Here is a 26,089-nt window from a genome sequence, read left to right as displayed (position 1 = left end):
GAAGCTGAACAATCTCCACTAGATCTCCAGCCAAGAATGCAAAAGAATGCAGCCATCGGATCTTGGGAGATATCCACCAGTAGCAGCCAAACCCAAGTGAGAACAATTTGGATCTGAGCTCAAACCTTCTGATTTGGCCCAAGCTGGACTCCTGACCCAGGCATTTTCTCATGTCTGCCTTTTCTGCACTGAGAAAAAAAAGAGAAGAGGGGAATTTCTTGCCAAGCCCTCCCAGCCTCTCTTTCTGGCAGTCAGGAAGGCATTCATCCCTGTCTGATCCAAGAAACTCCATCTTGTTCATTTTGGTCTCGCAGGTGCCAGCAGGAGTTGCTCACCTTTGCAAAGGAGGAGTTTCTCGTTTCTTAGTAAGAGAAGACTCACCAAGTCTCGCTAAGTTTCTTAGTGGAGAGAGGGCAAGTGGGTAATTTCTGTGAATGCCATTGCAAAGCATGTGTGTTTCAAAGGACACACCATACTCCCAAGTGCTGGTTGTGCGAAGTAACTCCAGCGTCCTTCCCCATGCAGCCTCAGAGCCTGACCACCACCAACACAAACTACTGCACCACACCACCGAGATTGCCACCACCAAGGTGAACTGAGCAGACCCACATGAGCCAAACAAGGCTGAGGCACGGCCAAGGAAGCTGGAGAATTCAAAGTAAAGGAAAAAAAAGTAGGAGACTTAGTTCTGAGATATTTCATGGTGGCACAGAACTGAAAATAAGGAACACCAGCACTTAGAAAGAACCAGACAGCATTCAAAACAGAGTCTGTGCAACTGTAGCTGCTTCACCCTGGAAGGGACCTGCGACTGGGGTTTGGTCGGTGAATCCCTGAGTCTCTGAAGCCAATGGTCTGAACCTTGAACCTTCTCTGTAGAAAGCCTGGTGATACAACTGCTGTCAAATGACTGGGTTTACTGCCTTACCAGTTAGGTGTCTGCACACCAGTGTTAGGTCCAGAATTGAAAACCTTGTGGATGTCTTCCCTCAAGCTCAGAGAAACAAAACCAACAGCAAAGCACGAACATAGAACGGCAGCTACACCCTAGCACACCACCAATCTCGAGATACAAGCTAGGCTTGCCACAGGACCAAAGCAAAAACACTCTAGCCTGCTCCCCCAACAATCCTATTAGCTTCAGAGCACACCAAAGCCTGTTACTCCATACTCATTGCTCTGGTGGCCACAGCCTCCCCTTCCTGGGACACACAGGGACTCCTCTGGAGCACCCAGTCATGCAAGTGTGCAGGTCTCTCTTCACGTCTTGCAAAAGACCAAGTCCATGCTGATACCTCTCCCTTGCAAAACTCCAAAGTGGTTCGTCATGAGCTAACCCGTGTTCCTCGTGTCCCAGTCACAAGAGGTCAACATTCAGTCCTACTGTTTAGTGACAACGCGAGTTCAATAACTCCACTTGCAGGTTTTTCTTGTTTTTAAGGCTGTAACAGTCATTAACAGCACAAGGTGGTGGACCCTGTTGGCTTGCAAGGATTGCACTACTGAGTGTAGCTATCACTGTGCCATGGAAATAGCTTGTGCTGACACTGGGGGCCCAGAAAGGCAATTCCTGGCATGGGCCAGATCAAGGTCAGATCTAAGTGCCAAGAAAACAAAGGAGGACCAACAGGTTGTGGCTTTGGGCTGAAGCTAGCAGTCAACACCCACTTTTACTAAAGATCTAGTTGTTCTTTTCCCAAATCTGTCTTAAAAATGGACAATTTGCTCATGCACATACCAAAAGCCCAGCGTCGGGAGTGCTTCTCCAAGGGAAGTTAACAGCAGCCCTTTTGAATAGATATGTAGGTCTCATTTTGATTGCTCCTAGGTAGCTGGGAAGAGAAAGAACACATGAAAAATCTATCCCATCTCCTGTTTTCCTATCAAATCACGATGAACAGTGACTTGCCAACAAAGAGTGAGCCTACAAATTCAGGAGATAGGATGAGAGTTTGGGAAGGAGGCTGCAATAAGCAGTTTCACCACCATATCACTTCCAGTTGCCTGTTGAAGTAGAGGCAAGCTTTCATGTCTGTTTCAGAGATGACAAGTCTGATGCAGAGGTTTTACACCAAGACAGAAGCCATCAGTTCTCCGTTCCTCTTTTAAACCATTAACCCATAACAAGAAGAAAAATCTCAAATCCTTCCATTGTTCTGAATACTAAAGACTTGGTCTTTTTCGTTATAGCATGTTTGGACATCATAACAGCATCATTCTGGAACAAAGACATAGTCCCTATCTGGACCTTGAATGAAGACTTCCCAGGGACACAGAAACATCATAAAAACTAAGTATATTCTTAAGCAAGCCCTTGAACATTCAGCCGATTCTGAATGACTGCAATGCCCAACAGTCCTGCCTTCTGCCCCAGATCAGTATTCATGGTTAGAAACCTTGCATCCATATGGGCAAACAAACCCTGGTGAGGGAAGAGGTTTGAGCATTGAACCATGACTGTCCTCACCATGGACATGCTGGTGGGCTGCCTGACACGGTTGGACCTGTGCCAACCACCTTCCTCCCAGGCAACATTTAGGCATGTTTCAAGGAGCAGTATTTTTGCAGAACTCTTTGGATATGCCTTCTCTGCTTGGCAGAAGGCGAGAAGAGCGAGCTACATCATGACCTTTGGGACTTGTCCTCGCTTATCGGTGCAGAAGCACTCAATGTCTCCTGATCTGGCTTAATTAAAGCCCAGGTAGCACCCAGCCTTTATCTCCCTGCCTACCTGGGCGCTCTCACTCTCTTCCAATGACTACTTCACACAGATACTGCCCACATCCAATGGCAAGAGTACAAACCCGGGTGTGGTTTGTTGGGGTTGTTTTTGTTTTTGTTTTTTTTTTTTTTAAACACACTAGAAAGAGTTGAGAATAGCACGCAATAGCAACACCCCACAGCATCCACCTGTCCAACTGAAAAAATAAATAATTGCTGAGCATACATTTAATGAATGCTGTTTCTGGGACTGTCAGGCTTTCCTGAGTAGGTTCACAATGACTGCACAGGTTCTCTTCTTCTGGATACTCACATCCTTCTAAGTCTCATTTAAGCTATAGATGATCAGCCAGTTGTCAGGCCATATGAATTACCTCTGGCGTCTACTCATAAAAGTGAAATAAAGACTTCAGGGTCAGCGGGAAAGACAAGAGGAGGACTCTTTGGCCCATTTGGCCATATGAATATTGGCATTTGACACTTGACTGCTCTGTATAGCAGATGCAAAGATAAAAGAGGAAAGCTTTAGGGATAGCAGAACATCTTTTTGTTGCATACAGTGAAAGCTTTCTGTCTAAAATCCTCGGTTTCTTAGAACACCAATTAGCATGATCACAATTTTTGCTCAAGTAATCATTGCTCTTTACTGTAGCAACAAAATAAGTATTTTGAACTAAAGGGGAAAAAAATTCTCTTTCATGCTTATTTTCTACCACCTTAACTACGAAGTGGCAGAATTAAGACTTCAAGCCTTGGATTATCAGCAATGCTTGGTATTTATGGAACCATTCAACATCTTTAATTCAGTAGTAAGGCTGTGGGTAAAATACTGTGATAAATCCTTTGCTGATGTAAATTTTCATCACTTCATTAATTCCATGTTAAAAAAGGGTTGGGTGATTTTTGCTAAGAAGAATGACTGGCCATATACTTAGCTGCTGGAAAGCTGGTAGGTCAATTGTAGGAAATTTGTCATGCCAAATAATAAGATTGGAGAAGTTAGGAAGGCAGAGAAAAGCTTTTTGCACCTGTAGTAACACTCCAGTCTGATCTGTAATTTAATTAATTTATAGTAGCAGAGAATCTACTTTTTTATACCCTCTGGGAATCAGGCAAAAAAGAATTAATTTATTTATTTCAGCCATCAGATCTGAGACTTAAAGAAATAAAACCCCAATATTTTAAAGCATATGTGGTGGTGGGGAAATCTACCAGTCAGGCAAGAAAAATGTTTACACTAATTCTGCTTGTATTTTCCAACTCACATTAGGGCGAATCAAAGCATGTGGTGCTTTGGCTCTGTAGAAACATTCTTTCCCAAATATAAAGGCAAAGGTTCCTATTGGAAAAGCTATTTGGGACATAGCCACATCCACTTCAGCATCGCAGAGTCCTTCTGCACAGGAGCTCCACAGCTGCAGGTGGCAGGGCCAAATACCTCAGCCAAGTATTTTAGCTTAGGTACGGGCTTTTGAAGCTGCCCCATGACTTGCTAAGGATGTCAAGTCAGAGCTCCAGATTGTGTGCACTTGTCTGTATAAAACACAAAAACCCCAAAGAAATCCCATTACTTCTGTAGCACCTAGAAATCTTCATCGCAAACCAGAAAAGCATTGGGCAAGTTTCCATTACGTAGAAAGACAACATAAAAATATGAAATGAATGAGCTTCCTTTGGAAGAACTTACACTTACTAAGTTGTCAATTTTCACAGAGAAAAAAGACTTTTTCATTCCAAAACAGAAAGATTTTCTGTACAGGTCGTTACTTCTGCACAGTGGGAATTGCTTTTCTTTACAGGAACAGAGTGATGCTTTCAAGGAGCTGTACAATGTCAGGAACAGAAAGAGACAGAGCAGAGTCACCTGGAAAACACTGAGTTCTACAGAATATTCTGGAAATGATAAATCCTTTTGTATGTGCAATGCAGATGCGTTTTAGAGTATTGACATTGAGAAACATGATGCAAGTCAATGACAACGACCATTTTGCCACTGCTCTCACATATAGTCCTGCCCTGGTTGCACCCCTAAAAAACATACAACAAACTACGGCAAAACCAGAGAGGAAGAGCCTTGTTACTAAGTGGGAAAGAGGCTGCCAAGGTATTGAGGACTAAATAATTGTTCTTAACAAACAAGCAGGTAGCTTATAGGTCCCAAAGCTGTAGGCACCATTCAGTATGAAGAGTGTTCTCCTTGCAGAGCAGGAGGCAAATTCTATGTCATGCAATCATGAAGTCTAATCTCTGCTTTGACCAGATTGTAAATGATTGCATTGGAAACCACTGGCAGGAAGGTGTTTTATCTCCAAGGCCATGACTGTTATCACAGGCTAGTTAAGAGTATGCTATTTCTTTTCCACATCTGTTACAGATGTCTACGACAAATGTTTAGCTCTTGCTGGGAAGTTCTTGCTCGCAGCTTGAGAAGTTTAAGCTCCAGCCTCTGCTAGTCTCAGAGACATGAGGTGCTACACACCCCACACTCCTTCCAGATCTTCACCCGGAGATTTCCAGCCCAACAGCTCCTGGTTCAGATCTCTGGCAGCCCACAGACCAAACAACGCCAACCGGCTGCCTTTGAATCAAGCCTGTCATTTCTGGGTTTGCGCAAACACGTGCGCATGTCCCAGCAGAGAAATGCCGGGGAGGTTAGCAGCTCCCTTCACACACACTCAACCACCAAAAACGACTGACACCAGTTTGCGTCACTGGAGGAAATAAGGAGTGGCTCGGACCACAACAAACGCTTCCAGTCTGGCATCCCATTGGAGATCTTGTGACTCTCGTCATCTCTACAAGGCAAGAACCCCCTCCTTGTATTCGTCTGCCCTGTGCTATAACGGGGGCCTGAGGCCTTCTTCAAAGGCTTGACATCAGCAACACAAGTGCAAAATAAAAGCAAGAGCTGGCTGCACTCCAAGGATTCATCTTGCTGATGTCTCAGCTATGCCAGTTGGAGTTAGTTATGGAGGAAGAGCCACAGAAAATACCACAAGTGATGAAGGGATTTGGAACGTCGTGTATGGCGTAAACAGGAACTACAGAGTCTTGGCAAGACCTGCTCGACCTTTACAGTGTGGGAGAAGACATGATGCAGTGTGCTCCAGCATAGTCTTCCTCTCCCTCAGCCCAGAAGGTAACGCTCGGAGACTGCTAACACAGAGTGCAAGGGTAAAAAAGAAGGCATTTCTAAAATATCAGATGGAATTCTGACTTCTGGCAAAATGGGCAGGTTTCTTTCCACCTATTTGCTGTCTGACCTAGACCAGCTCTTCCTGCCTTAGCCCAGTTCCACGGGCAAGGCCCGCACGCCAGGCGTGAGGCTGTCCTCAACCTCCACACCTCCTACAGCTGCGATAAGTGATGTGAAATCCTACTAGGGAGGAGGAGATCCTGAGAACTGCAGGTTCACCTACAAAGCTATTTTTGAATCTCAGATCCCACCTTAAGCCCATCCCCAAGAGCTGCCTGCGCCTGGGGTACAAAGTCAGCTTCTTGGTGGGCTGCAGATTTCACTGTGACGGGACAACTCCCCGCCCGATGTCTAGAGCTACTGCCAAGTTCAGTCTGAGTCTTTTTTAAAGGGGCAGTTGATGTGAGCAGGACAATATATTCTCTAAGAGACATTTACATGTCTATGCTGAAAACGTTTCCAGCATAGATAAGAGTTTTTTGAATTTCCTTATGTCCTACTCACTGCAGCGCTAACACACTCCAAGTAAACAACCAGCCCAAAGGGGGAAGCAAGATGCAGCTCTCAGGAAGCTTTTGCAGCCTTCCTTTGCTCCCCCAAACACGTACCCTGCAGATCCTGACAGTGCTTGTGTGCATAGAGTGTCACCAGGAATTACAAGACAACATGAAACAGGAGCACGCTGACCTTCTGGATGCTTTAAACTCTGGTCAGCACCAAAGAGAAAATACATAAGTCAAAAATATGATCTTCTTGGGAGACCTAACATGAAAAAGAGTAAAATGCACCATTTGAGTCCAACAGTTGTTACCAAACCCACACATCTTCCCTCACCTCCCTGCCACTGATTTATGAATCGGGTGCCTCGCCCTCTGGACAGGCGCACACATGTTTCACATTGACACAGGTTTTGTTTCCCACGCATCTCTCCTGTGTAAGGTGACCATTTGAACTCATTAATTCACCATACAAAGTGAGCATGTTCTCTGAGCTGGTGTCCTGCAGAGCTCAAGTCAAGGGCAGGAGATTCAAAAAGGCCCCTGGTTTGAAGAAAGGACAGGAGGAGGGAAGAAAGCACGTGAAAAGCCTGTACTTTAACCCAGTATGCCTTTGCCTTCTCTTCGTCTGCAGCATATGGTGCACGCATTATTTGGACGCAGCAAAATCACTCGTTACTTCATGCAAACCAAGTTGAGCATGTCAGTAACTCTGGTGGGTCCCTAAGTCAACCTGAGCTTGGAGTTGTACCCACTGCAGCTTTTCCTTACCAAAGATACCTGAAAGGCTTCTGGCCCTCTGACATTTCACTGTGTCACAAACCCTCCAACAGTTGAAACAGGTGGCTCAGATCAACCAGGTGAGAGAGGCTGAAGTCAAGCAGATTTCCCTTGGCCTCACTCTATACCTGATTCCATCTGAGGGTGTCTCCTGTCCCCAACATCTGCCCAACTTTGGGAGGTCCCACGTGGGACACTGGCAGCTTGTGAGAAGCTTCGCTCTTCCCTTTCACAACTCACATTTTGGTATGAAAGAGGAGAGAACTTGTCACTGAGGTGAGGTACAATACAGCCTTGTAGGCAAAGCACAGGGCTCTGGCACATGATCCCCTGTTGCTCACTGCTCCGTACCTACATCTCCAAGCCCCATCTGTGCTCCATCACCACAGTGCCTGGGCCCACGTAAAGCACTTTTAGCCTTTTGTATAAGTAAAGGACACTCACAGCTCATGCATAATGTTCTCCGTTCCTTCTCCCCAGAGAAATCAGTGAAACTCTGGTAAATTTGCACCAACTTCAGACTTACTCTCGGGCATCACTAATATTAGAGGTTGGGAATGAGTCTGGTTTTGGCAAGCAGAGAAACTGAGGGGAGGAAGCAGCAAAAAATAATTGGTAGGTGGGTGGATATCTTTAAGGAAAGAAACAGAAGTAATTCCATGGTCAAGAAATAAGTTTTGCCAGGAACTTTTGGGGGAGACAATACGTACATGACAAACCAGAGACAGAGGAAAAAATTAAACATGTATATATATACATATACACTTACACTACATATACACACACACACACACACACACACTTCTTTGTTAAAACTCCAAATCCAAGAGAGGTGCCCGCATCTTCCAGTGAACTTTGGAGTTCTTTATAATATTTCACAAAACAACATCTGTCGCCCCAAATTGTGATGGAGATGAATTACATTTTTTTAGACACTCAGTACTCCTGACTCCCTCTGACAGCTCTCTGCAATTGCCTAAAAAGCAGGCCCATCATTCGTATCCGTACGCCATGGATGGAAAAAATCTGAGCCAACTATTACTAGAATGCAGTGACATTATTTCCAAGGGATTTTGAGACGCGTCCAGAGCGAGGGAGACCTGACTCATTTCTTGTATTTCATTTTTGGCAGGAAGAAGTGGGGAAAAGGGGTTAGACTGAAGCTGCCAAGTAGCAAAAGAAAATGATAAACCTGCCATGTAGAAGTTGGACACAGCAGGTCACTCACTATGGGGCATGTGGGGAAACCATTTGGGTTCCTTCCCCACCACTTCAAGATGCCAAAAACCTCAGTTGATGCAAATTATCATTCCCCCTTTGACTTCAGTGGCACCGTGTCAGTTTGCAGCAGCTGAGGGTGTGACACAACAGTTTTCACCTCCTGTGAATATCGAAAAAGTTATGCAAAAATTCAATAAAATGAATTTGAAAATTGACTGATTTTGAACTATGTCCTATTTGGGGAATTTATTTTAAAACTCTACATAACAATTTGAGGTCTAACATCCTGCTGGGATAATACCGTTGATGGCACTGGTATTTACATGAGCCTCTAAAATAGGCTTTTTAATCTTTTCTGTCCTGACCTTGCACTTAAGGTATTACACGAGTGGGTGATAAACAAGCAACTAAATTCTTATGGCCAACAAGCAAGGGATCATCACTGCCACGCTTCTTCTGAGCTTCAGTATTATCTCAAGCAATTAAAACTTTAAAGGGAAAAAAGTCAGCTGCAGCAAAACCACCGACTGTGAAAGCGGCGTGTGTCCTTGCGTCCATATGGCTGCGGCATGCCGAGAGGGGAAATGCCTGTAGCCACTGACACCAGCCCACAAGGGGCCAATTCTCCCAGCACAGCACTGAATGAGCAGGAAAGAAATGTGTCCTGCACAGCTCAGTACTATTACCTTCGCCATTACTTACCTGGAGAGATGGGTTAATCCTGTAGGACTCATGTGGGAGACTTCCCTGAGCCCAGCATGGGCTGGAGGAGCTACCGTCCCACGGTTAATTGTTCTTCTCAAGTGGAGATGCTCTTGCTGTGATGCTCCTAGAGAGAGAGGTTCTTTCTTCACTGAGGCAGACACCCTTCCCTTATGAACAAGAAGTTGAACCCAGCAAACCTACCTGAACCTTGCCATTAAATGACATCCAGGAGCTGAGTGACAATGACTTTATGCCGTTTCTTTAGCTGCCTGCAAGTGAACAGATTCTTCCAAATACCCACAATTTTGAATCCTCCCACTGGAAGCAAAGCTAACGGGGAATATAGCAAACACCCTGGGACAGTGACAGGCTAGGACACAGGCACTGGCCAAACAACACAAATCATCCTTCTCCTACTGTCCCACCAGCCTGGTCTCCTCCCTGCAGCCTCAAAGCACCAGGGCAATTCCTGTTGTAGCAACAAAGTGAACTGGAGGTCCAGAGAGGTTTAGTGTAATAGGCAAGATAACACTTAAAAGTCCAAGAGAAACAGAACCTGGGAGTCCTGCCTTCCCACTGCCAATGTGAAAGGCATTTCTCTTGTAAAGACTCTTCATTTATACTTCTGCAGCATCCTCAGGTGGCTGCGAAGCAATTGTAAGAAAACAATGAAAACCAACACACAAAATTCATCGTCAGTTGTGTTTTCATATGTTAGGAACATCAGTGGTCTTTCCCTAACCTAGGAAAGGGTGCTAAGCCCTACCTTTCTGACTATGCACTTGAAGCAAACGTGCATACGTGTGTGTATGGATATATATACACACACACACATATATACACACTCGCGGAGGCACACACACACAGAGATATATACACAGAGACTACTTATGCAGAAGGAAACCTCTAATACTTTGTCTTACCAAACATCCCCAGTGCCTTTTATTACAACACTGCAAGTTTCCTAATGTTTTATGTCCTCAGATCCTAAAGGGAACTATTAAAGGGCCGACGTGTGAGCCAGCATCCATTTGTGGATGAAGAATGCTAACGGCCAGCACTGCCGCGGTGGGGGGGCGGCAGGTCCTGAACGACCTCCAGACAACCAGGAGGTAGTTCAAAACACTGCTGCAGGGATGTTAATCCCATCTCAGCCTGCAGTAAAAGCTCCCTGTGCCATTTTACAATGCTGCAAACGTTCTCCCTCCTTAGAGCAGCAATTTCTCCTCCTCTCGGCTTTCTTGTGCTGCATTTAAAGTCAGTGCCAAGGCTCCTTCTCCAAAATCTCTCAGACACAGCCACAATACTTGCCAGATGTCTGAGGGAGCCGCTGAATTAATACAGTGAGTACACAGTAAAAGTCCTGTCTTTTTAAAGTAATATTTGATTTCCTCAGAACTTCTTTCCCTGCCCAAGAAACAACTGTCAGCTACATGATATATCAGCTGGACAAAACCCAGAAAGCTGGGACAAAACTGCTGGGCACGTGAGTTTTCTGTGCGGTCCGTAACACTGAGGGGCAGCAAGATGCAGGATCTGGTGACCCACGGGGGCTGTTCGATCCGTGGGTTTCATTTCACCGTTACGTACGATCGCCTCCACTCTGGAGTCTGAATCCTCAGCCAGCAGGTCCTTATTTAACTCATGGCAAGATCTTGGCAGGCAGTCTGACATTTTCAGAAGATAACTGCAGTTAATAGCACAGATCTACTTAATCACTTTAGTCAGGACAGAATGACCCAGCGTCGTCTTCTGATGTGATTTATGAAATGATGGCATCAAATAGGATAAAGTAACTGGTTGCTACAGCATCGATGGTATGATCTTCCTGCCGTGCTCAAACATAAGGTTTTGGGGAGAGGCAAAAGGAGAGTTAACGAAGCTGCAGAGATGGGGTCACATCTTCCTCACGGAGCCTAGCCTGGCACATTAGCATTCCAAGAAACAACACTTGGAACACGTTTTTTTCCCACAGGGTAGAGGCAAAAATAAATACCTAAAAGGGGAGATGCAGTCATTATTTCTACTCCCTTACCTACTGCCCCTTCTTTTCAGAGAGGCCACCACCCCCGCTGGGCTGAGAACATCATCGCCCCATTGACAGTTACAAACAGCATTGGCTCCTTACTGCAGCCCCTCCATGGTCACCCTCAGTCACGCTCCTTCAGATAAGTCACCTTTATCAGTTCCTCCACAGATTCTGAGATCCTCCTCCCAAGGGATGCACAGGTTCTATTCCCAAATATCTGCTAAACCCGTGGTTTGCAGCCTGTAAGGTATGGGCCATCCAGTGATGGACTGCAAGGAACTGGAGATGGGTCTGTGAAATGCTTTATGAAAACCCAAACAAACCAAAAGAGAAATGCTCACTTAGCAAGAAGTCTATGGTAGTGTCTATGGAGAACACTGGTGACTGGTCATTTGTCAGACAAAGCTCATGATTAATTTTTTGTCACTGTTGTTTCTCATTTAAGAAGTTTGTAATTACAGCTTTGTATGAGAGTATAGTTCTGGTGATTTCACTGATGCAAAACCAAGTTGTTCTGCAGCTTTTTCTCAAAAACCCTCTACAGTCCAACCACCGAGGATCATTGGTATACCGACTTCAGGCTATCTGGTCCCTGCTGCTTCCAAAGTAGAAAAAAAGAAAACACAAGATGTCAGGATATATTTGTGCCGGAGCTCTGTGACCTCCTCGGTCTTGCAGAGAACTTGCAAGGCAAGCGCCCGTGCCATGAGTATATAGCATATACCTGGGCTGATTCCAGTCTGGCCCTTCAGAAAAAGGCAGCAATAAAACCCATGATTGATCTGTTGATCAACTTGACTTATCTAAGAAATAAACGTGGCCACCCAGGTTCTCCCTGTAGTCACAGGGAGAGAGAGATACTTGCAGAAAGATGCTGACCTTGTCCGTCTAACGATCCTTGGACAGGGTGAACAAAGCTGGGCACACACCTGCTTCCTTTCACTGTCTATCAGGATAACTTAGATGAGACTCCTGCTTTGGCATCATTCAAGGTAGCCCAAGACAAAAAGACTTGCCAGAAATTAAGGTGCTTGGCGGAGCTCCTTGCCCTCTAGATCCTTTTATCTTTACCTTCTTAACAACTAATTCCTTCTAACATATACTGCAGGGTGCCAGCACATGGATCCTTGCCTGTTGAAGAGCATGAGGGGTACAGCGTGTGCTCCTGCCTCAGCCAGGCTGGCTCCTCCCGTCATGCTGCTCCACTGCTCGCCGATGCCAGGGGGAAAAGTTCCATTAATTTCAACAAAAGTTGCATCAGTCCTTTTGTCAGCAACAGCCAAGCAGTGAGACACAAGGACTAGGAATGCATCCCATCCCTCCAGCACATCATTTTGCAGAGTGTTCCCTCACACGTGGCTCTTTTAAAAAAAGCGGAAAAAAAAAAAACCACCAAAACTCCAACTTACAATTCTTACTGGATTTTCCAGAAAGAATCAATTTACTATTTCTAAGCAGGCACATGAGTTCAAAAGCCACAATCACCAGGAAATTACCTAAATGAAGTTCTGAATAATGAGGGTCAAGTCAACCACCGACTATTAGTGAAATGGAAGACAGAGGGGGAAAATGGTTTTCATCCCAGTCAAAATAACACCCTAAAACCAGGAATGACCTTTTTGTGTTCTTGTTGCTGAATCTTCAGGTTTTGTATCATAGAAAACCACGTGATAAGGTCCCTGCACAAGGCGCCAGGCATTTCCAGGCAAACCGTACAGACCGCAGTATCATTAATTTAATCTTCCACTACTCAACTCTTCTCCTGACTGAAAAATCAATGCTAATAAGGAGCTTTGGGAAAAGACTGTGTTGATGCCTCATCTTGTATGGACTAATTTTAACCTGCTATCAAATGACTAAGTGGCTCTAAAGAACCTATAAACCCAACAAAGAGATTTTTAAATGTCTCTTTCCCAAACGGTGCTCTCTGCTGATGAAGACATCTAAATGCATGAGGACGGGTTTATGTGCTACCTCAGCTTGTCTGTCAGGAACGCTGGGGATGGAGGCCAAAGCCTTGTACTTCAACAGCATCAGCCCCTACGCTTGTGTGCAGGAAAGCACCAGGCAATGAATCCAACAAAGAGCAATTTTAAGTAGTCGGAGACACTAATAGGATCTGAATCAGCTGTAGCTGAAGGAAAAGAGCACGGTGCTATTTGCTCATTCGGATAAATTGCCTGCTAGAGCAATAACCGAAGCCTGAAGAACAAGTGTGATCTTAAGCAATGGTTAAGATGGGATAAAAACAACACCCTGAATAGCCTCAGCTTCACTCTTGAGCATCCCCTTCAGTGCTGACTGGAGGTGTCTGCCCTTACCTTCAGGGTCTTTGAAAAGGCAGCCCAGGAGGTCACAAGGCATCTGGGAAATCATTCCTTACCTCTGGGAGCTGTGGGATTCGACTGTTTCGAGTCACACAGCTTTTTCCGACTTTCTGGCAAACTTCCCATGAAAATTTGCTACACAGCCACATTGCCCTACTTTAAATCATGCCACAATGACTATTTCACCCGGGGACCGCTAAGTCATGTCCACTAGACAACAGCTGGGTGAATTAGGATATTGCCTTTTCTGAAAATCTTCATTTTATGACTAGTCTGTTCTTCCAGTTCATTTGTCTCTCCTATTCCATGTCGCATCCCAACATGTAACCACTAATCACTTTGATCTGACCACCAGAGCAGCAACTCTCCTTTTTCTTCTTTCTTGCTACAGCTCCTAGCACTATAAGGGCTCAATCTTTAAATCAAAGATCCTGAGGTACCTTGATTTGTACTTAAATACAAATAAACACACAGATATTGTTACTAGATTTTCAGAAAGATGCTTTGCTTTCTGAAGATCCACTTACCAACACTGGAAAGCGCCTATGAATTTTTCCAACAAATGCAAGGTCTTCTTCAGAGTGAACAGATTATTTACTGCATATTCACCGAACTTCCAAAGTCAGGTTAAATATGCTTTCCCTTCGATTCAGCGGCTTTGACCATGGAAGGAGATATGGGAAAGGGTGGATCATATATTAAGTATTCACTCAGCCTGTGAAGAAGCTGTCTCCCTCTTGCAAGAGAGCCCCTCAGCTGCCAATTTCACAATTCCCTCCTGAACACAATGATACATTTATAATAATGCCTGCTATTAATACAAATGAGGGAAAAGAAAAAAGAAAAAAAAAAAGTATCAGGCTGTGGAATACAGCAGAGTATTTATCTCAGCTAAACATCACTGTCTTATGGCTGTGATAGGAGTGAGAAGGAAACTCAACTCCACTACATCAAACCAGCTTTTAACACTGAGATCCATCCTGATAATATCATAGCAGATAGCTTATCAGCAGGATCTCATCCATCACTAACTCGAAACAGGGAGTCTGTGATGAGGTTATCATCCCACTAGAGCCCTATTTCATTTCCCCAGTGCCTTGATTTCATCCAAGTAACAGCATGTCTGGCAAAGAGACCAGCCTGGATCCCACAAGGCTAATCCCAGCGGGACCAAGGTGTCTCAGGAAAGCTCTGTGCTTTAAGGAGTTGCCAGCTGCAGTTTTGCTCTTGCACGTGAGCCACCATCACTTCAGACCTTGACGCTTCAGCAAGGCTGCTCTCAGCTGTTACGTAGTGCCACAGCTGTGGCTCACAGGAAAAACAGACACGGCCGTGGGTTTGCTTGGCACCGTGTATTAGCACAAGCATGGCATTTGGCTGTTGAGTTGCCAGGAAAGCAGCTCCTGGATGCAGGCATGCAGATAAATCTCACATCCCCAGGCACATTGGATGGGTCCAGCCCACTGTGCACCTCCATGAAGCTGAACCCCATTCACCTCTACACCAAACGTGGTGGCTAAGTCACCCACCAGGGCCACATCTGTCTCCACAGTGGCATGACTTACCTGCCTCAGATGGCGCAAGTTCCCCAGCACGCTGTGCTCAGGCTCTCCAAAATCCCACGTCCCCAAATATCTCTGTGCCTGGCTGTCAGTGGTCCTCTTGTCTGCTCCCTGCAGGGGAGCTCTGCCCTCAAGATCTGCTCTTAGTGCATGAAAAGGATGAGCAGGGGGCTGGACCAGCTGAGGTCTTGGATCCCGGCACCTGAGATGGCCCTGAGCCAGCAGCACGTGGCTGCCCCCACTGCCACATCCCCCAACAGGAGGTGTCACGTCTGTGCATGCACTTCGGGATCGTCATCAACAGAGTTATCAGGGTGGAAAATGATCCCCAAATGTGGTGTCAGAGCCTGTGGCTGTGCTTTTTTGCTCCTGCTACAGTAAGCTACGTGAAATGGAAAAACTATATATAGGAAAACTTTGTTGCTTTCCGGTAATTTCCCCAAACTCTTGCCGTTCTTTATTTGGTCATTCTACAGCTCACTGCTTTCACCCATCCTTAGATCATCACACAGCAGGAAAATAGGACAAAGCTGAAAGATAACAAAACCTTGGCAAGACTCCAACCATGATCAGACATTTCGATGAGTAATGAGCATGACCAGAGTTACAGCAGTAAATATTTAAAGTTATTTTTGAAATGAAGTCTCAGGAAAGATGTAAACTCTCATGATCTGAGGCATTAGCTAACCTCTAATTACAGAGGGAAGGGGAGGAATGGAAACTTTTCTGAGATAAGGGATAACCTAACTGCTTGTTGCAGAGTTTCTTGGAACACCCTTGGTCCACCCTGTTCTGGTCATTGTCAAAATCCTGGGCTAGAAGGCTCACAGGTCTGAGCGAGCTTAACAGCTCTTAAATTCCTAGAAAAGCAACCATAACTCATACTTTGCTTGCTACAAACATTTGATTTTCTACATAAATTATAGAAATATATTATTACATAAAATCAGATGTTTTGTTACAGGCAAAACATTACCATAGCTACCTTCCCACTTCCCCGTGCCCCCTACCCCCAGGAGCTGCAATTAACAGTTTGTCTGTTACAAACATCTGTTTTTATTTCTATAATATATATATATACACACACAAATCGGATGCTGCAAATTATTTGTTAAAGTGCTTTTCTAGCATATGAGAAAACAGCTTCCCACCACAGGAGACCCAAGCTCACTTTCACAGATAAGCTGCATGAAGAAAACAAGACCATAGTACTTTTTGATATACAATATGATCTATTCATATCACTGAAACTTTTAATTATTATGTGCAGTCTGCTTTACTTCTCTTTCCTCCATAAAGTGTTGGATCTATTCCTTGTTTCTTTCTTTTTTAGGAAACTTTTTTCCACCACCCATTTTGAATGGCCAAAGCAATATCTCTCCAACCTTGACGGGGTCCTTTAACACAAATGTCTTACAACATACATAGCTATATGTACCCAGGTTACTGTCCCTTCTGCTTTCAGTCTGCTGAGGCAGGAATGTGTGGAATGGTTTGGTTTTTGTTTTTTTTTTTTGGAAGTGGCTGGGTTTGGGCAAGTCATACAGAAAGGAAGGCCAAAAAATAATTCTTACAGTGGGAAGGTTGATGGTGGTCCTCAGATCCACGACCTCAACACAGTAACATTGCACCTCCTGCCCAAACGTGTTTTGCTGTAGCAGGTCACCAAAGGAATTCAATGGCCAACCCCAAACTTCTGTCCCCAACACCCAGTGATCATTTGGATCGCTGCTGGCAGTGATGGCGTGCCTTTGGTACAGACCATGCAATGCGATCTGCAATCCTCGCAGTGCCTGCACTGCACTAGGACAGCCTGCCTAACAAAATTCTGCTAGTGATGCAGACATCAAATGAAAAGAATAGGAGGAGGTTGATTCCTGCAGAATATAGCAGGTTTAGCAACACCAATCAGTCTGTTGGGCATTGCTGTTCACTGTGCAAACTCCTCTACGAAAAATTAAAATTATTTTCATGTATTTTCCTGAACACTCCTCAGCGAGACAGCACGTAATGATCAGCAGAGATGATAGACACTGATGGGATGCGAAGCAGCATTTGCTCTGAGTCCCGATAGGTGATGATCTTCCAGTGATGCTACTAAAGAGTTACCAGCCCTTTCTCCTGGGCTGGGATCCAAAGGCTGTGCTCAGAACCTGAGGTTCAGCAAACGCTGATGCTGTTTGCATGCTGAGGAATGGGCATTTCTGCAATGGGCTGTTGGTTAGAAGAGGTGACAGGACTGCTGAGTGGCTGAATCACTCCTGAAGAAGAAAAGGAAGATTCTGCCTCTAGATGCAATTTGATTCACATCCCCAGAAACTACAGTGCCTGTTTGTCTGCTTTCCCCCTCTACAGCTCAACTCGTGCTTGTCAGCATACACGTTATCTTTGCACAAAAATCACCTTTAAAAGGGCATCCCAAAACTCATCAGTAGCTCAGTCACACAGAGATCATTTGGGCTCCAGAGCCCCACACCTCAACGCTCAGGTGTTGCTTGCTTGATCAAAGCACCAGGCTGCACCTGAAGCAGTGCTCAGTGTGGCCGCTCCTCCGGCATGTCCCCCAAAACCAGCCCAGCACTGGGCTCGGGGCAGCCCTCCTCCACCTCCAGCGCCTTTCTGAGAAGGAAGCGGTGCAGACTGACCAAATTCCGATCCCCTTACACAGCCCCTCAGAGCCGCTCCCCGGGCAGCTCGGTGCAGCCCTTGGCTGCTTGCTCAGAACCAAAAATGTGTTGAAGATGCAGAGCGCCAAACTCTTCCTTTACAAGAAAAATCAAGTGTGGGATATTCCTAGCTTCGGGCTAGTCAGATTCCAGAAATTTCTCTGCTTTGGATGTAGTCTCAAGCTGCGTCTGCTGTTATTGATGTTATTAAAAAAAAAAAAAAAAAAAAAAAAACCAACAAAAAACCCCAACAGAAAAAAAACAACACAAAAAAAAAAAAAACCAAAACATTTTGGGAAAGAACGCAGCCAAAGTCCCAGCCCAGGGGTGGGTGGGTGGGAGATGCAGCAGACGGAAGAAATCATTGCAGTGCACAATATCAGCTCTCAGCTCCTCCCTTACCTGCAACAAAGGTTTTATTGTAAACTTATAGTGTTTACAGTAGTGATATAGTAGGCTATTTAAGAGATACATACATCCGCAGACACACAGAGCACTCTTCATAGCAATAGTTGTAAATGCAGATCTAGGTTCAGACCACAAAAATTTCCCATGGTCTGATCTCTGGCTCCCCCAGACTCCAGAAGAAATCTGTCCCCAGTGCAGAAGGGGTAGGCTTGGTCTCCCTTCGGATCTGTCTTTTAAGGATTTCCAGATCCAAGCCCCAGATGAGCCATTTCTGCGCTGGGGGGCTGCTCGGGGCTGCAGAGACCAGGGCTCAGACCCGAAGAGTAGATTTTAATCCAAAGCGTGGGAAGGGGCTGGGAGTTTGCAGAGCATGGAGCAGCCATTTGGCTGGATGAAAGCAGCCGATGCTGCCCCTGCAAACAGCATCATCCCCCAAAGCCTCGCTGATGGGAGACAGCTATCTCTGCCAGAGGTGAAGTGGAACAGATGCTGAAGATGATGGTGCCTTTGAGGCTGAAGGTCCTTCAGCAAAGCAACTGACTGAAACCCTACTGCTCTGCTCTACCTGCTCTGCTCCCCACGCAAGAGCTTCCCGTGCCACAAGGACCTAGACAGGGCTTTCCATAACCAAACCCACCCTGTAAAACTAATTAAAACACTTAATTAGCTTTTGATTAACAGCGTATTTCAAAATTCTTCACAGACTTGCAGATCGGCAGAGGCACAACTTTGGGGTCTGGGGCTGTTCGTTTTTTAAACGAGTTCCCTCCTTGAGAGCAGACACGCAATTACACCGCGGTATCAATTGTTCCTCATTTGCAAGGCCAGAGCATGAAGCAAGTTGTGTTAATGTGTCGAAATGAGGGGAGAAATAAAGAGAGCAATGGATCACTGAGTCTTTGAAGGGAAAAGTAATATTGCAGTAATTTACAGAAGGGAGAGTTTGTGGGTGGGACGGTCGCTCTCAAAGAACAGTGGCATTCAGCCAGTAAATAATCCCTCATTTGAGAAGAGCATCACTGCCATCTTCAGGACAGCCACCGGTTTCTCTTCCCTGCCATGCGGCAGCTTTCCCCCGAGCATTTTTTGGTTTATGCAGTACAAAAGAAAGCGTTTTCTGCAACTCTGGCCACAGTTATATTTTTAGTTCTTATTGACTCTCTGCCGATGATGGTTTGTCCAACTCCTCCCAGCTTCTGAATTTTGACACCTCAAACTGCCCACGTAGGAATATTTCATAAGCATTCATTTCCAGTACAAACTTCAGTTGAAGACAGAAAAGACCTGGCAGCCAGTCTGGCCCATTTCAGCACAGCAGCGTTTCCTAACAGACACCTCTTGCCCTTTGTTCAGTCTAGTTAGGATGTCTCCACGGAGCCATCCTCTTCCACTTCTCTTGCAAGATGCTTACATTAGCGTAAGAGATGTTAGGAAACTCCTTATGACATCAGCCAACTTTCCTTTCCGCGGCATTAAATCATCCTTCTAGCCAGCACGCAGTCAGTCAGCTGGTAAACACAGAACCAACCTCTCGCACGGGTCGCAAAGCGGCATTTCACTCCCAGGCACTACAAGCCATTTCTGAATGTAGAGTGTATCATCTTAAAAACAACAGTAAGGATGCTAAAGGCAGTGGCTTACTGCGAGGAACTAGCACAGTGAAGACTTCCACATTCCTTTAGCTCCAGTCTTTCAAGTAAATGCACTCTCACCGTGCTGTTAATTACACCAGTGCTGATCCGGGGCCACGCAGATGGTTACGGGGCCATCAGTTTTATACCGCAACGTCTCCCTCCACCCTGCAATTGGACACATCTCACGTGTCCCTTCACATGATGGGTCTGTTTCCAGCTGCATGGGACGAGCTGGACGCACACACACACACACTCCTTTCCCAAGCCTGGACACCGGCCCGTCGTTTGGCCAATGTTTGAGCATCACTTTGACACAATAGGCACATGCAAAATCACGCAATGCAGGAAGATGGGGAGCCAGGATAAAAAAAGCAGCTCGGTTTCTTCCTCGCCTGCATCCAAGGAAAAGATGAGCCACAGATCAGGCCAGATACATGCTCTTGCCAGGCCAGCTCTGACTTGGGGCTGTCTCAGACTCCCGTGACCACAGAGGCCACCTCTCCTCTGCCTCAGAGTTCGTGGTGTGCATGGTTACTAACAAGAAGCCATAGAGGACATACAGCTGTCACCTGCAGCAGAAACTCTCCATGCTTCTGCAGATGGGGACATCACTGATACGCCCTGAATGGCGAGGAAGGGGAGAATACGCAGAGACTCCTCCAGAGACCTTGGGATCAAAAGCCATTTGCTGTCACTGAGGAGAAACCCCACGGTAGGAGCCAGGAGAGGGCACAGCTCTCCAATGTCCCACTTCATCATAATGGTCACCAGGTGCTTGTAACTCCTTGCTTCCTTTATCAGACCCCTCTGCCACCTGCAGCCACATATTGGCTTCTTGATACGGCTCAAGCATGAGCCCAGAACATAGCCCGCCTGGGCAGGAGCCTGCAGGGAGTAGCAAATGGCTGTAGTCGACAGCAAACTGCTACGGTGGAGAAAACAAATAACACCTGAGTTTCTCCAATTCTTTTTGCACAAACTGAAGTCCCAGGAGCCAACCCAGGACCCCTCCTCAATCGTTCCTAATCATAGCAGCACATGGAAGACAACAGACAGCACCAACACATCTCCATATACGTTAGATGAATGCTTTTCTAAAGGAAAATGAAGGGTCTTCCATGAGGCCGTAACTGTGGAACATGCAGACGTGACTGAGCAGGGCTGAAAATAAGTGTTGGCCTTGGGAGCTCCAAGGCCATTCACACACAGGGGCAACCTCTGTAAGCACGTTCGTAACACACCAAGTCTGTGTAACTTACTACCAGCCTAACATGCGCTCAGACATTTACTGGTGAAATAATTACAGCACTTGGAAAGCTTTATTCCTACAGACTTTTTAGTAGGGCCTGTAACGATAGGACAAGGGGGAAAGGTTTTAAACTAAAAGAAGAGAGATACAGGAAGAAATTCTTTACTGTGAGGATGGTGAGGCACAGGACCAGGCTGCCCAGAGCAGCTGTGGGTGCCCCATCCCTGGGAGCTCAAGGCCAGGCTGGATGGGGCTCTGAGCAACCTGGTCTAGTGGCAGGGGTCCCTGCCCATGGCAGGGGGGTTGGAACTAGATGATCTTTAAGGTCCCTTCCAACCTAAATCGTTCTCTGATTCTATTCTACCATTTGCCCAAGTCTTGGAACATCCCCACAGCGACCAGGTGAGTTCACCTCTGCCCCACACAACTCCACAAACACCCACTTCACACTACTACAGCTGCAACAAAATGGGACCAGCACATTGCTCAGAATCAAGCGGCAGTCAGATCACACCTGGCTCAATTTGCTCACCAGGTACAGCCCCTCCTGTGTCGTAACTCCGACAGAAGCAATAAGCCTGTCCAGGCACCCTTGTACCACCACCATAAGACCAGCCCCAAAGGATCATTTGCATCAAAGCAGGGAGAAGCAGCGAAGTACTGCTGCAGATCCAGGGCACTGAGTCAGTGCAATCATCCAGTTTTTAAATATCCCATGTGATAGCAATTAATTACGAAATATGCAAATTGATAGCATGAACTTTATACCAGGATTGCTTTAGTCCTTGCTTCACTGTCCCCAGATGAAGAGCTGCCACTATGGATCAGCCAGCAGACATGATACTGGTCTTGGGAAAAGGAGTGAAAAAACTTCACTTAGGCCAGTAAAAAGACCAAAAGAGAGAGCAAGAGCAAACAGCCTGGTAGTTCAGAGCTAGCTCTCTGTCCTGATAGAAGAAGCTGCTTCACAAAGCAGCGTTTCTCAGAATTCTGAGAAATAAGTAACCCCCCAAGCCAGGAAGGGCATCTCCAAACAGGACTTGTTAGCACAGGTATCTGCAGCACCCAGTAAACATCACAGCGCATTTCTGCACAGATGCACTTTTGAAATGCCACAACTAACCCTAAGCCCACGACAACTGCATAAACTACTCCTTGTCAATAATTTACATTTATTTCACAGGTCTAAGCCTTTTCAGGGACAGAAAAACAACACTAAGTCTAGAAAACCCAAAGAAAAGGATGAGCAGCATCCTTCTACCAAAGCAACAGCCTGAAGAGTCACCCCATCCCAGGCTGCAGAAGCCACGCTGGCATTGGCTTTGCGAGTCAGGAGAAAGCAGCCAGAGCACAGTGCATCCAGAATGAGATGTTTGCCCAGGAATGCTCCAAGTCCACCTGCAACAAGCCATTTCAGGATCTCCCTCTCCAGATCTGCTCCAGCCATAACAGAACTACTGGGAAATAGGCAGCACTCTCGGCAAAGTGAAGTCCTGACGTTATAACCAGAAGATACAGACAGGAAAGGACACTTTTTTAGGAGAAATATTTCCATAGTTCGTGTACTTTTTATGTGACATTTTTAGAACCAAATTAGTATCACATAAGCAAGCTGGTACTAAAGAACTGCAGAAAAAAAATCCAGGGCTGGTGAGCCAGCACACACTATTTATTAGCTGTGTGATCAGGAGGGAAACTGAAGCCACTTCACTGTCTGTGAATGGTGACAGGCATCACACAAGCCACTGTGGACACACTTCTCCCAGAGACCCACCTGCGTCCAGGACTTGAGGCCCGTAAGAATGCAGCGATAGCGTTTATACTTCAAGACACAGCAGCACGAGGAGAAGGCCTTCCACCCACAGCAGCCACAGGGTGTTTACACTAGCTCACCAGCAGAGAAGTATGACTAATTTATTTAAACCATCAAGTGCCACCCAGCCCAGTACCCCAAGACTCTAGGGTATTACATAGACCAGAGTGGTGCCACCCAAAGCAGCAATTTTCCCCCCAAATGTACATAAAAGCTGTTTAGTGGCCAATACTGAGCGCTGAGCCCACCAGCTACTCTTCTGTCCATGACCACAGATAACAGAATTAAAACAAGGACAAGATTAAAAAGTGGTCTTCCAAGAAACAAGCACCAAAGCTTGAGCAGTGAACACACAGTGGTTCCAGTTCAAAAATGCAAACAGCTGATGCCTGATGCACAGGAAGGCCTGTTTTCTCCTCCTGGAAAGCTCAGGAGTAGGGATGCACGCAGAGCTGTGGGCCAGCCGACTCAGAGGCATGCCAGCTCTAATCTGCTTTCCCAGCTGCGTACACAGAGAAACTGCAGAACACAAATGCTGGAGGAAAAAAAGGAAAGCTCCAATTATTCTCAGACCACAAGAACAACGATGTTTAAAAGCAAAGATATTGGCAAGGCAGTAGAAAGGAAGAGCTGTCCAAAACAGTCGACTGAAGAAATTCTGTGTTGTTTCAGCCAGTACCCACTGAGGCAAGACAAAGAAGAAGAAATCTGCTCTATGGCTAGTTCTTTCATAATGGCACCCAGGCTGGATTTACTGCTTCAAGTGTTTTCTAACAAGATTGGAAGTAAAAACTGTCAAATACCCAAGCTGTACTTAAAACCTATTCTCTGTAAATTAGGTTTCCTTTAGAAAGCTGTAGTTCTAAAAAATAACACTGGACACGAGTATGATTTGCCCCTCCTGTGATTATTACTTTGTAACTGTATTCACAATAACAAGGCTGAGATGAACTGTTGTTTTGGTTTTTTTTCCTAGAGGTAAAGAACTCATGAGGACAGTTACCCTTTCAGATACATGCAGAATGGTTGGTTGTACACGGTTTGTAACATTTACAATTCTGGGAAAGATATTTTTTTAAAAAAACCCACAAAACAAATCAAGTTTTGTCCTTTCTCAGCTGGATTCAACTGTGATGCTGCCAAAAGAACTAAAGAGCAGTATCATGTCAAAGCAAGAGTATTTTATTCCTGTAGCCAGCATAGCACATGGTTTGCTTTCTCTGTAGCTGGGACCTCTGCTAATTATCTTTGGCAGGGAGGAAAAATGCATTACCCTGCCTCAGATGAGGTACAGGTACCAGTAATACACACTTGTACCTCCTTTGAACTCTTCCTCAAGTGTCATGATTTAAAATCTTGCAAATATCTTGTTTTCAAAAAACAAAGAAAAAATAAAAAGGTGCAGAAGGTCCGTCCACAAGAAATCCAGCATGGTCACACTGGTACCTTATACTGGGAAGCTAGCATGCCACGTAAAGTTACAAAATATTATTTGTCCAGCAAATCAAGCTGAGGGTGTTCACGCTTGCCTGCAGGTTTCAAATCTCCTTTCCAGAATGCTGACAACTCACTTTAGGCATAATCACAACAGCACCACACACACGAGGTGCACTGTTTGCCCACTGATGCAAAACGTGCCATTTCCCAGAGATGCTCTTTCTAGTAATTCTCAAATCTTGTTTTCTCTTTCAATTCTTCCTCTCCCAATACAGTTTCATTTTCTTCACCAACCTTCAACCTGCATTAAAATGCTAGCTGAACACGAAACATTATTTAGCATGCTAAGATTATTCAGTTTTTCTACACAGTTCAAAATATCTGGATCTACAAGAGTATAAACCAGTACAGAGCGAGGGAAGTTAATCTCTGCACCACTGGTACAGGAAAGGCCAAACCGGTAGCCTGATTTGGAACACCATCCCTGATGTACTGAGACATCAGCACAGGTAGCCAAGATGCAGGTTCTTCAGCAACATCCACTGGGATCTGTATGGACTGCACAAAGTTCTTCCCCCCAAACCCTGTATGAGTAATATTTCTGAGAGTGAAGCAGCAGAGCGCGGAGAGCAAGAACCCTGAAACACGCTAGGCTTAAATCAGTGGATTAGACTACTGGTTACTGGTAATGAAACAGCAGAGTTTTCACTATATAAAATTTATAAATTTATTTTTTTGTAAAAATCCAAAGAACACGAAGACATCTCACTCAAAATACTGGTAAATCAAACCACACTTAGAAAAATGAAAGCCGATTTTATTATCTTATCCACAGCCAATCATTTGACATGAACATGCATACGTAATTTTGCTACGCACACACCACAGTTTAACGTTAGTTATTAAAGGTTAAACATACAACATACATCCTTACAAAAATGAGTCAAAATGCAAACGTAACTTTTAAACAAAACAGTTTTTACTCATTTAAAAAAACCTTTGTGTTGGGTACCATTTTGTACAAACACAGTTAATTTAAACAAATCTGCTTTTAGTTTCCTCATGGTTGCACATGAAAATAAGCTGCAATAGAAAATGAAGTCATCAAGGGATTTTTAAATAGCAGAAGTAGGCAGTCTTGCCATGCAGAAGAAGCAATATTAAATATTAGTTTTTCAAAAAAAGAAAAAACCACAAGTTTAAAAATATTTAGTTCAAGTCACAAATCTTTCCCCAGTACAGAGAAATCCAAATGCAACGCATAATTAGCTGCCACTTAGGATGGCTATTCTGAAAAGTAGAAATACCTTCCAGAACTGGTAATTTTCATTGATTTGGCACAGAAAAGAAGTCTGAGCTTACTTAAGAACAAGAAAGTGATTAAAAAAAAAGGTAAACAGGAAGAGAGAAAATAAAAAGCAAGAATGAACGAGATAGTAGTTGCAATCACTAAAAAAAAAAAATAATCTGTGCATCTCAGTCATTGCAGAATACTGTCTGTCTACAGCAGGTGCGGATTCCAGGTAATTGTTATTGCAACATGGATTTAATTTGCTTGGAGGTAGTCTCATCATTCAAATGCTTTGTTGTGTACCTAAACGGAGAAACAAAAATCAAGTTGAGAAAAGCACGGATGTTACTTTACTTCGGCTTAACAAATACACGATTTCTCTGTTCACGGCTCACTCTCGGCCACTTATCACCCCCAGCTCCACAGTTGTTACCCAATACATAGATCAGACATTCTGATCAGAAAATGCTATTATCAATCAGAACGATAACCCAACAGCCTTGCACCAAGGGGCATTCAAAATAAGCCTCAGCTGGATGATGGCATTTGTGCT

At 45.0% G+C, this 26,089-nt stretch overlaps 1 protein-coding gene and 1 long non-coding RNA gene across 9 annotated transcripts in view; both read right to left on the bottom strand.

The window, feature by feature from the left end:
• Positions 1-20,902, bottom strand: part of LOC308060457 — a 50,010-nt gene extending 29,108 nt beyond the window's left edge. For all 8 annotated transcript variants that reach the window (XR_013926733.1, XR_013926734.1, XR_013926735.1 and 5 more), the window contains exon 1: positions 1,739-20,902. This is a non-coding gene — a long non-coding RNA (uncharacterized lncRNA). The remainder of the gene's footprint in view (positions 1-1,738) is intronic.
• A 4,056-nt stretch (positions 20,903-24,958) lies between these two features.
• Positions 24,959-26,089, bottom strand: part of CYRIB (CYFIP related Rac1 interactor B) — a 78,199-nt gene continuing 77,068 nt past the window's right edge. Inside the window, 1 exon segment of the mRNA XM_080379223.1 lies at positions 24,959-25,839. Within this exon segment, the coding sequence (XP_080235349.1) occupies positions 25,776-25,839 (64 nt within the window). The 3' untranslated portion in view covers positions 24,959-25,775.

This window comes from Falco punctatus (assembly GCF_963210335.1).
Source record: "Falco punctatus genome assembly, chromosome: 3".
Taxonomy (NCBI): domain Eukaryota; kingdom Metazoa; phylum Chordata; class Aves; order Falconiformes; family Falconidae; genus Falco; species Falco punctatus.
Note: the sequence above shows the minus strand (reverse complement) of the source record. Positions and strands in the feature narration are given on the sequence as shown.